Raw genomic sequence first — 15,552 nt, 5'->3', positions numbered from 1 at the left:
AGTGCAAGCTTCAATCGAAGCGGTTGCTTTCACATTGGACAGTGTAAAGTTTTGAGTCAATATTCATAGTAGAAAGTAGTATCTCCAGCGGTTGTAAGCAATACTATCAAATCCAATATAAGGAGCTTAAATTGGCTAGGATTAGATCCTAAAAAATGTTAGGCGCTAGTCAAACAGCGGACTAGGACCTAGCAGCTAGGTGCCTAGGAGAGATCTTGGCAGGAGCCGAGATGGATTTAAATTATCTTAAAATAAGCATTAAACAATATTTACATTGTTTTTAAAAAGTAATACAATATTTATAAATAATGTGAGAGTTCAAGATAAATACGATGGGAATCTTAAAAGAGAAAATAAAAATACATACAAGAATATAAAATATAAAAAAGAGAGAAATAATAAACCACAAAAAAAGGTGGGGTCAGAAGAGAAAAAAAAGGGGGAAATGGGTAAACAAAAAAGTGGGGCAAAAAGATAATCGGAAGAGAAGTGATGGGTCAGCATAGTATTTTAAGAGAAAAAAGAAATAAACAAATGGTCAGCAGGATAATACTTGGGTATGGTGTCAGTACCCAATTTTTACTAACTTATTAGGTGGCCCAATAATTGTCCAACACCTGTCTTTAAAACTCACATCCAAATGGGCAATACTTGTGTACTGAAGTCAGTACCTAATTTCACTAACTATCTATGTGGCCCAATAAGTTTGAACCATCTATCAATCCAAGGACCTTGTCATCTCTGTAACCAAACACAAATCCATGATTTAAACCCGTGACCAAACAATAGTCTTCCTCCTCTCCAACAAGTCTGCCAAGATCTTCACAACCGGCCACCGTGAACTCCTCGACTCCACCATTTCAAGACTTCACCAATCTTGTCCTCCACAGCCACGCCGAGCTCGATCATCGGCCAACTATAATCCTTGTCGTCGCAAGTTGGCGGCATCCATGTCATACCAGTATAGCTGCGTTGTCGTCGATCTCATTGCAGCGGTGGAATCAACGGTTGGAAGAGGGATTGGGGCGGGGGGGGAGAAGATGGGCTGAAGAAGAAACCATAGCCATGGCATGGAGATTAGCAAACATTGGAGAAGAAGAGTTCTATTTGGTATTGGGTTTAAAGGGGTTGGTTTGCGTTTGGCCATGAATTCCAACGGATAGGGGAAGGGCTGAACCAGCACTCCTAGGCGTATTTTCCCGCGAAGGGAAGGACGGCCGCTACTCCTCGCCCTCACGTAGCTTCGCCAGTGCCTATAGCGTCTTCATTCAATTTATAGAGGGCGTAGAGGATTCGAGAAGGACAATGGGGTGGTAGATGGTGGCAGATGTTGATCTTATCTAGTCCACATCTTGCTCCTCTATGTCTGATGGGTGTGCATCTCTCTGTTCTTTTCATGTTCTTTTCATTTAATCGAATACATTCATTTATTCTTTTGGTCAGCTTTTATGGATCATCTAATTTTCATTCTATTTGAAGACCATTTAGTCATCTATATATATATAAAATACAACTTTGCTCGCAACACTAAAGTGGAAGTGAGCAGGTGATGCTCATCCCCTATTGATTACCGTTAAATTAATTTGGTTTAATTGATTTAAGACACGAATCTCGAATTCTAACTAATCAAACGACAATCAACCGAGTGGGGGGTAGAATCATCCTCACTTTAGGGGGTGAGAAAAATGCAATAAAAAAACTGACAGTTCATTATAAGATGCTACAAATATCATAACCAGTGATTGTGTAACTAGTTCATAATAAAGAGCATGAGTTGTTCTAATTATGATATATGTACGGTGATATGATATTTTCATAGCCACCACACCATGCTTTTTGTATTTAAAAAGTAAGGAGTTTTTAATCCAAAAACATAAAGAATGCAAATACATAGCCACCAAACCATGCTTCTTTTTTATTTATTTTCTTTTGCCTTTATATCAATTTATACACAAGAAAAACAATATAAAATATAAAAGAAAATATAACAACCAAACTTTAGACCTTGTAAGGGCCTCCGTTTGAGTCTCGCACAGGGCCTCCAAAATCTCAGGACCGGCCCTAAGGGAGATATGCCACATGAATCGACAAAACATATTTAACTAAAGAAATTTTCTGCCATGAAGGGTAAAGCTGAAGTTCAAATATGGATACAAAAGAAATTGCAGGTCCCGGATGAGGAGTTCTCAAAGTGGAAATTTGCATTCTTGCCACTTGGTCGTCCAGAGTACCTGCAGGATTCTGATATTGTTTCCAGACGATTTCAGAGAAGAATCTTTTGCTGCATGGGAGAAGTACCTTGCGTTGGAGCACCAAGAACAGGCCAGGAATGCAGGCAAGGTAGATGAGAGTCCGGCTGTAGATATCACTTTTCTAAACCTCTCTGGGCCAGGCAGAGCTAATTCCACAAGTAGACACTGCCCATGTAACCTTAGAGACAGTAAGCAGAGAAATTGAAACGCAAAATATGATAACCTGGATGGCCCGGCTTTTCTAGCACTTGATCAAACTTTGAGAAGACTTTCTGCTGCTCAGTTTCAGTGGGAAGCAAGATAATTGCGCTGGAAAAAAAAATTTCAGCCAAATATATATGTTAGATAAATTGACATGAATAAATTCCCTTCATTATTTGGATTCATAAACATAGAAATTTAGAATTTCTGTGGGGAAAAAAAAATTTAGAATCTGGGACCTCCAATTTCCAAGTTTAAATTCCATGTAAATTTGGAATCTAAGAATTTAAAAATAACAAATTTTGTATTCAATTCCATTATTCTTTTAGTTTAACCAAACATGAAAATTCACAAATTCTAGAAAATAAAATTCCGTCATTTCAATTTTCGTCATTTTAAAATTCTTTAGTAATCTTAATTTCTTCATCCATGTATAGTGTGATATTTTTCTTTATTGCAATAATGTCATGCAAGCACAGTTTTCCTATCCAACAAAAAAGACACCGTTTTTCTATTTTGAGTAACGATGGCTTTAATAGGTTTGAGAAAAATGATACCTTTAGTAGGTTATTTTGTACTCCTTAACTTTGAAATACTTCACATATTGTATGAATAACAATGGAAGCAAATTTAGAAAATTAGAAGCAGGATTAGCTAAAGAAAACAACGGGTTTTGAGAAGCTTGTTATTAAAAAAAAGTTAAACTAAAAATTAAAAAAAAAGACTTCTAGAAGCATAATAAAATAAAATAAAAATTATATTCTTTAGTTTTTTTGTCAAACAGGCCAAAAATAACCCAAACAAACAACTGAACATAATGGTCGATACCCTTAAAACATCATTGTAGACATCGAAATTTCAGTCCTTTACAATTGTCAGTTAAATTAGATCCAATAGAGACAAAAGGATCATCAAAATAGCAGATGCCTAAGCTTATAACTCCAGTTAGCAGGACAATCCGCCACACAATTCTTTGTTTTATGTTTCCTCTATGGCATGTTAATTAAAAAAAATGGCTTTTGTAAGCAAACAAATTAAATAATAATTCTAAAATCTAAATTAGCCAATTGTCATTGGATAGTAATTAGAATAAATATTACACATATTTTTTTATTTTATTATTGGTTGAAAATGGGGCTAAGAACCCAAGAAAAAGTGAGCAATAACTTTAGGTCTAGACATCCCAAGCCAAGCCCATGCTTGCGTGTAAAACTATTCGAACAAAGAGGAGGATTGTTAAAATAATATCTTTCTAGGTCTAAAGCACAACTATTATTTGTCAAACTAGTATCAGGCACAAAATTTCTCTCTATCAAGCAAAAATAAAAGACCCAAATACCAAAACGATAGAGGGACACTAAACTAACGGAAAATGAACAAATCCTAAATCTAAAGGGTTGTTTAGCCAAGGACATTACCTCTGATAAATCATAGATTCGATTGTTGAATGTTGTCATATAATCTTTTCAACTTCAAGATCTTCGTCTTCATCTTCACCTTGGATTTCTGCAACCATGGATGATCCCTTAAACATCTTTACCAAACGCTGCACTCAAAAAAGCTAGAGCTCATGTTTGTCTACATAACGTCTTTACCAAATTTATAGGAACAACAGAGGATTTGAGAAGGTCGCTAACTACGGTTAAGTGGTAGGTGTGTTGATCTTATCTAGTGCAGACAAGGTCGTGGTTGAGATTTCAAGAGCCTTGTTTAGAAATTATAACGTGGCAATTTTTTATACAATTTACAATAAATAACCTTTTCTTAAAATAATCTCACAAAAGCATACTAAACACGAAAAAAATTATCATATATTACTATCATACTTATAAAACCTACAAATTAAAAACCAACCCATTTCTTTTCTCTATGAAGTTGGCAAATGGGTTGTCTTTGTCCTTTTTTTGTCAACCCATTATCTCATATCATGTTAATTAACCCGTTAAGCTAAAGGATTATAAGTTTCAAACTCGAACTTGACCCGCTAAAATATTTTGTTCATTGATGAGTTATGGTCATTAGAGCATCGATCTACCATAGTTTTGTTGTACTAGTTAGTGAATAGTGTAAAAAATTAAAATAGGTAGCCAATTTAACTTATCATCTCCAACAACAATATTAATTTAACAACTCAAGCTTTTTAATATTTAATAATTAATCATTTCAAAAAGAAAAAAAAAGTACAATTTCTCTTTGTTTTTTCCATCATCACTTTCTCTCTCACCTCTTTTATTCCTTTTTTTTCGTCAGACTCTTTCCGCCATTTATCGCTACACCAATTTCAAATCTCACTAACCACTCGAGGCCTTAGCCTTCCAAGACCTCATTGGCTCCGTCATCATCGTTGTGACTCCGTCACGATTTCGTCGTCCCAATCTAGGAAAGGACTATTCAATAAGTGAAGACAGCTTGTCCTTTCTAGCTTGTTAGGGCTTGATTTTTCTGTAATTGTTGTTAAACTAGCCAAACAAACCCGTCTAGTGATGCACCTGAAGATGCACTTATATTTTCTGAAATCGGGTACTAGGCGGAATCTCCTGCAAATAAAAATTTAACTTTGCACATTAAACTAGTCAAATGAGCTAGTCAACTAGTTACAAGTCAGTCAGTGATAAAAAGTGCAGTTGTAGGAGCAAAACCTAACTGGCCAATAGGTTCAACTAATCAGACTCTGCCCATATTAGTTTCATGACAATAATCCATATGCTTGAGTATCAATTCACTATGCAAACATCAATCACAAAGCAATTATGAATTAAAGCATGCTGGATTGACTAGTCAAGCTCACCAGTCAACTAAGTACAGATTCGCATCAGTCAAACAAACACAAATCTACAAATTAAACTTAGTTCACTACAAGTTATCCTAGTCAACAACAATTCAATTCATTGCTCATAATATGCAGTGTAAACTTTGAAATCAACTGAACTGACTAGTCAAATGTACTAGTCAACTGAGTACATATTGCTAGGTGCCAACAAGCATATAAACCAAGCAAACTTATAAAGCTAAAACAAGACAGTGTGACCTTCAATCATGTTTTAGCCTTGATTCTTGAGTTATGTTTACTTGGTTAACAATGTTTCAATACTAGCAAACTCTACAACGTTTATCTCTAGCAATGGTTATTTGGTCATAAAGAAAGCTATGTATAGTTGAACACAATGAAGTTTTTTGGCCGGATAAACCCATCTATGGGTTAAAAAACCGAGGACTCTCCACTGAGTCCAATCCATTATTTTAATCAAGGTTCATACAAAGACCACATAAGCTCAATTCCTAGATCCCTATCTATGAAGCAGCTTTACCTTTGTGCAATCTTGCCTTACACAAGATGGATTCCTTCGGTCTTCACGAAGTTGCAGCTCCTCCCGAGCTCTTCACTTTGTGGCACCGATATAGTGTTGTCTCCAGTATACACATGGTGGCAACTCTTCCTGAACTCTTCACCTTGTGGCACCGAGACCAACACACAAACTATGCATATGATGATATGCAAATCTAGATTCAATGTCTAGTCAGTTTCACTAGTCAAATACTTGAAAGATGAAACTGATGAGAATCCAAAACAAGTCAGTTCACAGATTTGAAACTTGGAAAAACTTAACCTAAAACAGAAATCAAAATCACAAAAACAATGCTACCCTAATATGCAATGATGTCGGTATTTAGTGCATGAGTGTAGGTCAAAGCTAAAATCAACTCTTTTCTAAAATGTATAACTCCTAGCCAAAACAAATGAGCATATAAAACAAATTTAAGCAAGCAAATTCAAAGATAGGTTTAGAAATATTTGATGAAGAACATTACCCATAAAATCTGCTTAATGCTCCTAGGAGATCTGAGATGGAGATGAAAATAAAAAACTCAAAAAAATTTCCAATCTCAAACCCCATCAACAAATGAACCCTAGAATGTCATGCGTAAAATCAATCTAGAAAGATCTAGGGCTGAAAATTCATTTTCGGGAAACAGTGTCAGATGGCTCATGTGGGCTGTCTTTATTTACATGCCTTGACAACTAGATAACAGACAAAATTCCTGACTAGACAACTGCACTAAACAAAAGGAATCTGGAAAAATAAGCTTGATATGCAAATGCAAATGTATGATTCAAACCTTTTGTAGTGTATAAGAATGGTGCTTTGACAAGTTCAATCCCAATAGAAATCTTAGATCAGCATTGTGTCCTAACTCTAAATTATTAGCTTGTGTGGTACCATTTACCATTTTTGATAAGGGAAGCCAAACATTAAACCTAGTACTTAACAATCTCTCCATTTGGCTTTCCTTGACAAATTAACGCAAAACCTATAACTAAAATCACACTTCACCCAACTCAAGAAATCAGCAGTGACAAGAGAAAAGAGCAAGTAACAACTTCTACAGTAACACATATTTCTCGGCAAGGGACAAGTGAGATTCATCATGGGTTATGACAACATAAACTCATCTTAAAAATGACACCACAAATTGCATGATCAACATGGGTTATTCCAGTACCACAGTTAAAACACATGTAAATTTTTTTCTCCCCCATTTTATCATAGCAAAGACAAAGGATTTGAAATGAATAGAATTCCAATTTCATTAAACAAAAGAAAGTGATGTCAATTGAGCTCATGATAGTAATGTCTAACCACAAACAAATGATATAAGAACCAACAACAAAGACATAACAGCAGAGAAGTTTAAGCACAAGGTACAATTCTCAATACCGAAATATTAAAGGGAACTTTAACGAAAAACCACATTTTTACACTAAAAAGTCAATCCTGGTACTATTCACTTTACCCTTTATTTTGTCCTTATCATTAAAACTCAAAGTTTTCAAGCCATTTTCATTAGTTTTCCTAATATTAAAAGCATAACAGCATGTTAATGTAATAATTTCAAGACACCTATTTGTTCAGGAAAACCAATAATGGCTAAGTCGAGAAGCACTATAAGATACAACAAAAAAAGAGTTTCAATTACAAAGAAAACATCATTGTTTGAATAATCAAGAACATAAATTGAACTTCCCCAAAAGCTAGAACTCCTCAGAATATAACTCGTCGTCAGATATATATATAGTCACCCAACTCAAACTGACCCAAGACAAGCACAAACAAGGTTCAACAGAAGAAAGGTTTAAATATAACAAAGTCAAAATAGGTCAAGTTTGCCTATAAAAATAAATTTGAACACCTCCATAGTTAACACTCTTCTAGACACAAACTCCCTTATAAACCTAGAAGTCTATAGACTAAGTGGCTGCACCATATCGGAAGTATAAAAAATTGCAGCAAATACATAATGCAAGGATAGCAAAAACACAGGGGATAAAGAATTAGCAATATATCATATAAGCATGTCCAATCAAGGTGAAGCAAGGATTAAGCAACAAGTGAGTGCATGTAAATGAACCAACTCCCCCACAAATGATAAGGGCTTAATTTCCAAGAGCACAAATGATAAACAAGATAATAAGATAATGCCAATGGTATTGAATGAAAATGGTGCAACAAGAGAATAAGAGCAAACCAAGAACATAAATATATCCAAAATAAGGTACAATTCTCCATAACCAATAAAAGTACAAGGCATGACCAAGGAATAAATTCAGGGCAACCATCAACAACCAACACAAGAGTAGCATAACCACGTACAACAGAATGAGAGTTTTCAAAATACAAATAAACCATTGTCGTAAGAAAATGAACTCTCCCATAAAAAAAAAGTGCTCTTCTAGGATGTTGAACCCTCACATACTCACTCCCCCATAACATGAACTCTCAACAAAATACTATACTCTCCCAAAATGAGTGCTCTTAGAAGGCACATGACTCCCATGTAATACCTAGATGTGAAGTGGAGAACAAGGCAGTCACAATATCAACACAAAGTAATAGAATAAAATATAGGGGCACTTAGGAGATACGCAGACTTAGAAGTGTCAGCATAAGTGATGACAAGTTAGACATATGGTGAAAACCTTAGAGATGTGACTAAGATGATTCCCTATCAAAAATAGATAAGAGCATTCCTTGCAAATTGACAATCCCAAATGACCTAAGTAACCTTGAATTTTATTTTTTTTTTCAGTTTTCTGACAAGAACCAATGACTCGACAGACAAGGAAACATGTCTATTTAAAAAAAAAAATTGTGCAAGAGCACACAACAATGTACCCGAACAATCTAGACAACTCACAACAAAAAATAAAGATCAAGGACGATATGCATAATCTCAGCACCAATAAGCTACAGCTAACGAGACAATCCACAAAGGAATTGAAACAACGAGTAGTTTGAATATCTATGCTTCCAAGGTAAGATTAGCAATTCAAGAACTTGAGAAATATACATGCAATGCAACTCTCAAATGACAAATCTTCAAAGGTATACATGGACAATAAAGCATAGATTAACACAAGCTCGTAATGCAATAATGATGTGTCAAGGTATAGGAAGAGGGACATGTAGCCTTCTTGAAATCATAGCTTCATGCCACTAGGCCCAAGGTTAATTCAAAGACTAACCAAACTTTTAATAATCTATTAAGCTTAAGAATTAGCACTTTCTTCTTAATATGAACAAGGGACTAGACTCACAAAAAGTAGGACACAAGCCTTGAAAGAAAGTGAACTTTAGTGAGGAACTTTGTGAAGCACCAATTTGAGATATGCCAAGGTCATTTGAATGAAATGTGAATATTTATGAGACAACATTTGATTTTTAGAATTTGAATTCAAGACCTGTAGAGGAGATCTCGAAGCAAAACCTCATGACATTGCATGGAAGGCCAAATTGACAGGATTTTCCCATTTTTGATGATATATGATTTCTTTTCGAAAACACCCCTCTAATACAACACTCTTCCATTTGAATTTTTGTTTTGATTTGGGGAGAGGACAAAAAAGGAAGCAGAGAAAAGACACATGATTATAGAGTAAGTAGAGTCACTACAACTCAATCAAGATCAAAGTGAACTTAACCCTCAAATCAACTCAGGCTTTTGTGAGGTATGAAAAATGATTTTTCAGAGGCTACATGAAGTAAAAAGGAAGAACCCTTGACATCACAATGAAAAATTCTACATGGTTTATCCACAAATTATCGACAATGTATGATAGTAAAGAGATGCATACAGAGAGCAAAACAGTATTATCTGATGAGTTGATAGACAAAACAGATTCAATCACAGAGACAAAACATGCTAGAAAAACTTGGAAGCATAGTTATTCAACTTATTCAATTAATAGCACGGAGACCAATAGACCGTCAAAGATTTTTATGTCTTCGATTGTCCAAAGTACTTGTGAGATGGTTAGGTGGCTATTTTTCAACTGGTACTAAGATTATAACATAAATTTTCTTTCTATAAACCCTCAAAAGTGGTGAAATTGTATTTTAAAAAGATTGATTTTTCAATGTTGGACAAGGTTCTTCCAAAAATTCAATTTCACACACAAGGTCATAAACTCATAATGAAAATGAATGGTTAAATTGTTTCACCCCAAGGTTATTGAACAGATGTAACAACCACAACATAAAAACACAAGTAAGCATGACAAGATCACAATTTGCATTAGAAAGAGAAACATACCTTGGATTTTCAATGCATCTAGCAATCAACATTGTCTTTATCTTACCACAAAACATCATTAAAGTTTGAGCACTGAGGATCATTTCAATCAAAAGAGAAGCTATGGAAATTCCAGTGTTAGAGACTCCCTTGTGAGTCATCACAGAGAGTTTTTCGAAGATGTAAGGTTCACAAATATTACATTCAGAGAAATAGAGATGTGATGCCCCCTTAAGACCATTAGTTTATCAATTTCTTAATTTGTCCCAATTTAAGCACTCACCACCTTTAGGAAAAACAACATTGCAGCAATTGTCCTCCGATCTTGGAATAACCAACAAGTTCATTCCAATTTTAACAATAAATCTGCAACACTTCTTGGAGGGCACAACATCAGCAACATCACTACAAAGCTAACCGATGCTAAGAAGGGATGCTGTCAAAGTAGCCACATAATAGACATTTTCAAACTGAGGAAAGACTAAGAATGTTGACTATCCAGTTTCCGACAATCTGAGCCATATAATCTTCACCAAACTCAATCTCATCACCATTAACATGTGCAAAGGACAGGAAGACATCTTTTTTCACCAATCATAAGACAGGAACACTCACTATTAGGTACCAAACATTTGGTTTTGGGACATAAAGAGCACAGTGAGCGACCATACATATATCAGAAACTCTTCAAAAATGACTTGGACGACACTTGATATTGCTAGAGCTAGAAGAAATAACAAATTGAGCCATTCTGTTGACTTTTATGGCTAGTCGAACAATTTGATTCTTCAAGTCATTCTTCATTCCTGAGGAACGTTTTCAGCACCTAGGTCGAATATGACCAAGTTCACTATAAGATGACATATGGGAAAGGGTCTTGTCTCTGAAGAGGTACTGACCATAGAAGTCATAGGCAAAGATTCCTCCATAATTTGTGTGCTTGTGCCTATGAAACATGAACCACTTTCCATAAAACCAAGATTATTCTTGGCACCATATACACTTCCAACACATAGCATTTTGTCATATCATTCAGCATCAAGAATCAGACAAACCACTTTGTACATTGTCTGAACCTACTCAGACGATAACTTTAAGTATACCTCATGATACATTTTGTTGTTAACTTACAACACATGAACTTGATGTAACAAGTTTTCTTAAGAAATCATCAAATCTGGAACATGAGTTTCACAAATAGCAATAAGATCGTCTCATTCATCTTCATCAACACACGCAAAACCCCTTTCATTTAGAATCTTGACTTGAGCCTCAAAAGAGACAACCTTTTCACTCAGTTACAGTCTGACTAGTCAGAGAGACTCATTTTCTTCTTGCAGCACAGAAACCTTCTTGGTCAACCCAATATTATCCACTTGTGCAACACAAGTCACATTAAAGAATGAGCCATACTCAAGACACAGATTTTCATCAGTCAAGTCCTCAATCTCATCCAACACAAATGCATCACCACTAGGAGACATCTCTTCAACTGAGGTAACAAAGGTAATGGATTTCTCCTCATCATCTGATGACCTGTCAGAACAAACAGAATCTTCACTCTCGTTATCACACTAGGTAGCCATCATTGTTTTGTCATATTTCTGATGCGGTTTCTTGTTGTTTGCACACTTAGCAACACGATGTCTAATACCACTATAAGAGAAACAAGGTCCATGTTCACTAGTAGAAGGCATGTCTGTACGACTAATAATTCTTCCTCGCTTCCTACTAGCCATGGTCAATGTGACTTCACCTGGGGACCAATCACACTTTGCTTTTTCAATAAATTCACCGTCCATAATCCATGAGAGAGCCCTCCATTCAAAGATAAGGTAATCAACTACAATTAAATTTTGTGCCTTTAAAAAGATTTGAAACTTTTCACACCATGCATCATAGTCTGTTCCATTAGATTCCACCAAATACCAATAACTCCCAAATATCACTTTATGTATATCTAGAGGAGGGCTCTGATACCAATTGAAATCGGGTATTAAGCGGAATCTCTTGCAAATAAAAATTTAATTTTGCATAGTGGACTAGTTAAATGAGCTAGTCAACTAGTTACAAGTTAGTCAGTGATAAAAAGTACAGTTGTACGAGCAAACCAAACTGGCCAATAGGTTCAATTAATCGAGTCTGCCCATATTAATTTCACGACAATAATCCATATGCTTGAACACATTTACATATCAGTTCATTATGCAAACAGCAATGACAAAGCAATTATGAATTAAAGCATGCTGGATTGACTAGTCAAGCTCACCAATTAACTAAGTACAGATTCATATCAGTTAAACAAATGCAAATCTACAAATCAAACTTAGTTCACTATAAGTTACCGCAGTCAACAATAGTTTTGTCCATTGCTCATAATATGCAGTGTAAACTTTGAAATCAATTGTACTGACTAGTTAAACGAAATAATCAACTGAGTACAGATTGGACAGGTTATAGCAGTCAACAATGTTATTGCAGTCCCCACGAGTTTTTAACTGTTAAATCTTTGATCAAAGATGCCAATGACCAATATCTAACGGCTACGAATCCTACGGCCGCTTCAATATAATTTTCATAAAAACATGGGCTAAATAGAACGCCACTGCATAACATAGACTGGACAAAGTGTAGGAAAACGGGTGATAGGAAGCCAGTTCAACATAAAAACATTGCATTCTCCAATTCACATCCTCACATCCTCAATTGACCAGGAAAATCAACACTTACAAACAACAATACCAGCAGTTTCAGAAAAACAGAAGAAATGGTCCGAGGACCCACGAATAATACTAAGGGAACTCTCAACCAGACGACAACTTCCACATCTACTCGAATGCTTCATCATCATCATCGGGAAGGGGCTGACTAGCAGCTGCAGCAAGCTCAGCCTCGTGCCTGTATTATCAATGACAATATCAAATGTAAGGTCCTTGCAGTTTGCAAAAGAAACCAACAAAAAAGCAGTAAACACTAATATGTCGAGTCCAATCATAAACTATTAGCCTTTTTATAAGGCTTTATATTCCTTGTTACATTAGATGTGTGCCTAACTACGTGCGGTGTGTGTGTGTGTGAGGGGGAGAGAGAGAGAGAGAGAGAGCCTAAGAAAATTTGGGTAGGCTTACTGTTGTTGTGCAGCAAGATCAATGTGCACTTCTGGAGGAGCCAAGGCAGGGGATTCGACAAAATGCAAGTTAGGGTCCCTGCAACAAGCAGCGCTTTCAGTAACTTAAACTGCACTTCCAAAAGTCACAAGAAAATTACACCTATTGACGACTTAAAGATTTTACCCTGCAAGCTTTCTGGCAAGGTACAAGAAAGGCTTCTCGAAGTTATAATTGCTCTTAGCTGATATCTCATAGTACTGAAGATTCTTCTTCCTGTGGAAAGTAACTTGCTTTGCCTTGACCTGCCTGTTCTTTACATCAACCTTGTTTCCACAAAGAACAATCGGTATGTTTTCACAGACCCTGGAATTCAAAGAGAACCCAAAAAGTCAAATACCAAAACCCAAAACCTCATTGAGAGAAATACATGCGATAACAAATAAAGAAAACTTTGCAAGCAAACCTGCAAAGATCCCTGTGCCATGTGGGAACATTCTTGTATGTCAACCGAGCAGTAACATCAAACATGATAATAGCACATTGCCCATGGATACTGCACAACAACGCAATTCAAAATCAAAGTAAGAAAATATCACATTTTGGGGAGCACAATCGACATACACATGGTGAGCAATAACTACAAAACCTTCCTGCATCCACTAGGAATGGAACTACAGAAAGTGACATGAATGCTAAAAGGTATAAAGCATAAATAAATAAAAAATCCTTTCAACAAAGTCTGGAAGAAACTAATCTTAGTTATAATCCATGAAACAAAGGTTTCGTCATCCAGATTTGCATTATCATATCTCAATGAAGCATGTCAATCATTCGACTCAAAATTCAACATAGCACTATACAAGGATAAGCACCAGCTTTAGACTTGACTGATCCAATAACAAACCAAATCTTGAGTAACAATTAACGCTGACAAGAATTTAGAAAGCAGAATACTTAACGCTCTAAACACAGCCAAAAAACAAATGCAAACAAGTTTGATAACAAACTTCAGCCAGAAATTTAAAACTACAATAAAAAAAAAACTCACTAGTATCCATCTCTAAGACCTCCGAACTTCTCTTGCCCGGCTGTATCCCAGCAGTAGAATCGAATTTTTCCACAGTTGGTGAAAAAGTCCAATGGATGAACCTCCACACCAATAGTTGCTGTCCATTAACCAAGAATGCGCATGAGTTCCATAGATCACAAAATGGAAAGGGAACAGTCAATAAATAAAAGACAAATCAAAAGGGAAAAGCAGTACGCAAGATACTTACGTTCATATTTCTTCTCAAATTCACCAGTAAGATGTCTCTTCACAAAGGTTGTCTTTCCTGCATCGACAGAAGTTTCAATTAGGGAAACACCACAGCATTATAAACAAATTACTCAATCCTTACCATCAAAATTACTCCACAGTTTGAAAAAGAAAATTTCCACACTCACTAATACCAGCTATCAGATCACACCGGGACAGGATCAAACCACCAAACATAAAATTTAAGCCACATTTTCATTTGAACAACTGTAACAAGGTCCAAGAACCGAAACGCCGGTAAACAATTTCCAGAGAAGTAACAAGTTTAGACGTACTTTAGTTCATTTCCATTGCTCTAATCGACTTTGAGGTAACGTCATGGGAAATCACCCTACAACTACCTAATCACTCAAACATCCAAACTTCATGTCTACCATTTAGGTCAAGCTCTCAAAAAAATATATATATATATACACACACATATATGTATCTACAACTGCTACACCAAATTAAACTCTTTACCAAAATTAAAACTCAAACTCCATATTTTCCAAGCAAAAGAGTTTGCATTTTGTTCATTTGAGTTCACAAACCAATCGATTTGTCCAAACAAATAACAAACTTAAAAATTTCAAAAAACGAAAATTTTCAAAGAGATCAAACAGATCATGAATCGGGAGAGAAAATGAAAGGCAGACCCGTTCCACCATCGCCGACGATGACGAGCTTGAAGCTCGGGTAATCCACGGTCTGCTGATTCGGCAAAGCCTGCAAAATTTCACCAAAAATATTTGAAAAAAAATAGTCAAAAACCGGTTTTCTCTGCAGCCAAACACACAATACGAAGATCAAAGGAAAGGAACAGAAAATTTCCCGAGAAAAAATGTGAGGACTTACCATTTGCGTCTTGGTCCGACACTTTGAGTGGCGCAGAAGAGAGCAGAACGAGTGAGGGGGAGAGAGGGAACGAGCTGAGATTTGTTTAGGGTTTATATAGTCGGAGCCTTTTCAGAGACCCTAGTACTTCCTTATGTTAGCTTCAACGTGACGCAGCGCTCTGGACCGTCCGATTGTTACAGTAAAATGAGATTTGATTGCCACGTAGCAGGATCCGTTTGACGTTTTGGACTGTACCGGGTTTTGTCGGACCCGTTTTGAAAGA

The 15,552-nt window shown here is 36.0% G+C and overlaps 1 protein-coding gene and 1 long non-coding RNA gene across 2 annotated transcripts; both read right to left on the bottom strand.

The window, feature by feature from the left end:
• Positions 1 to 1,891: 1,891 nt before the first annotated feature.
• Positions 1,892 to 4,238, bottom strand: LOC103441405 (uncharacterized). Its single transcript, XR_530244.4, has 2 exons — positions 3,872 to 4,238; positions 1,892 to 2,561 (listed from the first exon to the last, which is right to left on the bottom strand). It is a non-coding gene; the product is annotated as an uncharacterized lncRNA (long non-coding RNA).
• An 8,375-nt stretch (positions 4,239 to 12,613) lies between these two features.
• LOC103441404 (GTP-binding nuclear protein Ran-3-like) lies at positions 12,614 to 15,464 on the bottom strand. The gene is made up of 8 exons (XM_008380079.4): positions 15,288 to 15,464; positions 15,089 to 15,158; positions 14,410 to 14,466; positions 14,181 to 14,298; positions 13,596 to 13,685; positions 13,316 to 13,495; positions 13,151 to 13,228; positions 12,614 to 12,920 (listed from the first exon to the last, which is right to left on the bottom strand). Exons 1-8 carry the CDS (start codon positions 15,288 to 15,290, stop codon positions 12,851 to 12,853), a joined length of 666 nt encoding a protein of 221 aa, XP_008378301.1. The 5' UTR covers positions 15,291 to 15,464; the 3' UTR covers positions 12,614 to 12,850.
• Positions 15,465 to 15,552: the final 88 nt, after the last annotated feature.

The sequence above is a fragment of the Malus domestica genome, chromosome 08 (genome assembly GCF_042453785.1).
Source record: "Malus domestica chromosome 08, GDT2T_hap1".
Lineage (NCBI taxonomy): Eukaryota > Viridiplantae > Streptophyta > Magnoliopsida > Rosales > Rosaceae > Malus > Malus domestica.
This window is presented reverse-complemented; position numbering and strand designations above follow the sequence as displayed.

What these genes read in the sequence shown, in the direction of transcription:
- LOC103441404 (XM_008380079.4), bottom strand. An exon ending in TGGCACAGGGATCTTTGCAG is followed by an intron (nt 13,496 to 13,595) that starts GTTTGCTTGCAA and finishes TTTGAATTCCAG; the next exon opens with GGTCTGTGAAAACATACCGA. An exon ending in CTTGCCAGAAAGCTTGCAGG is followed by an intron (nt 13,229 to 13,315) that starts GTAAAATCTTTA and finishes TGCTTGTTGCAG; the next exon opens with GGACCCTAACTTGCATTTTG.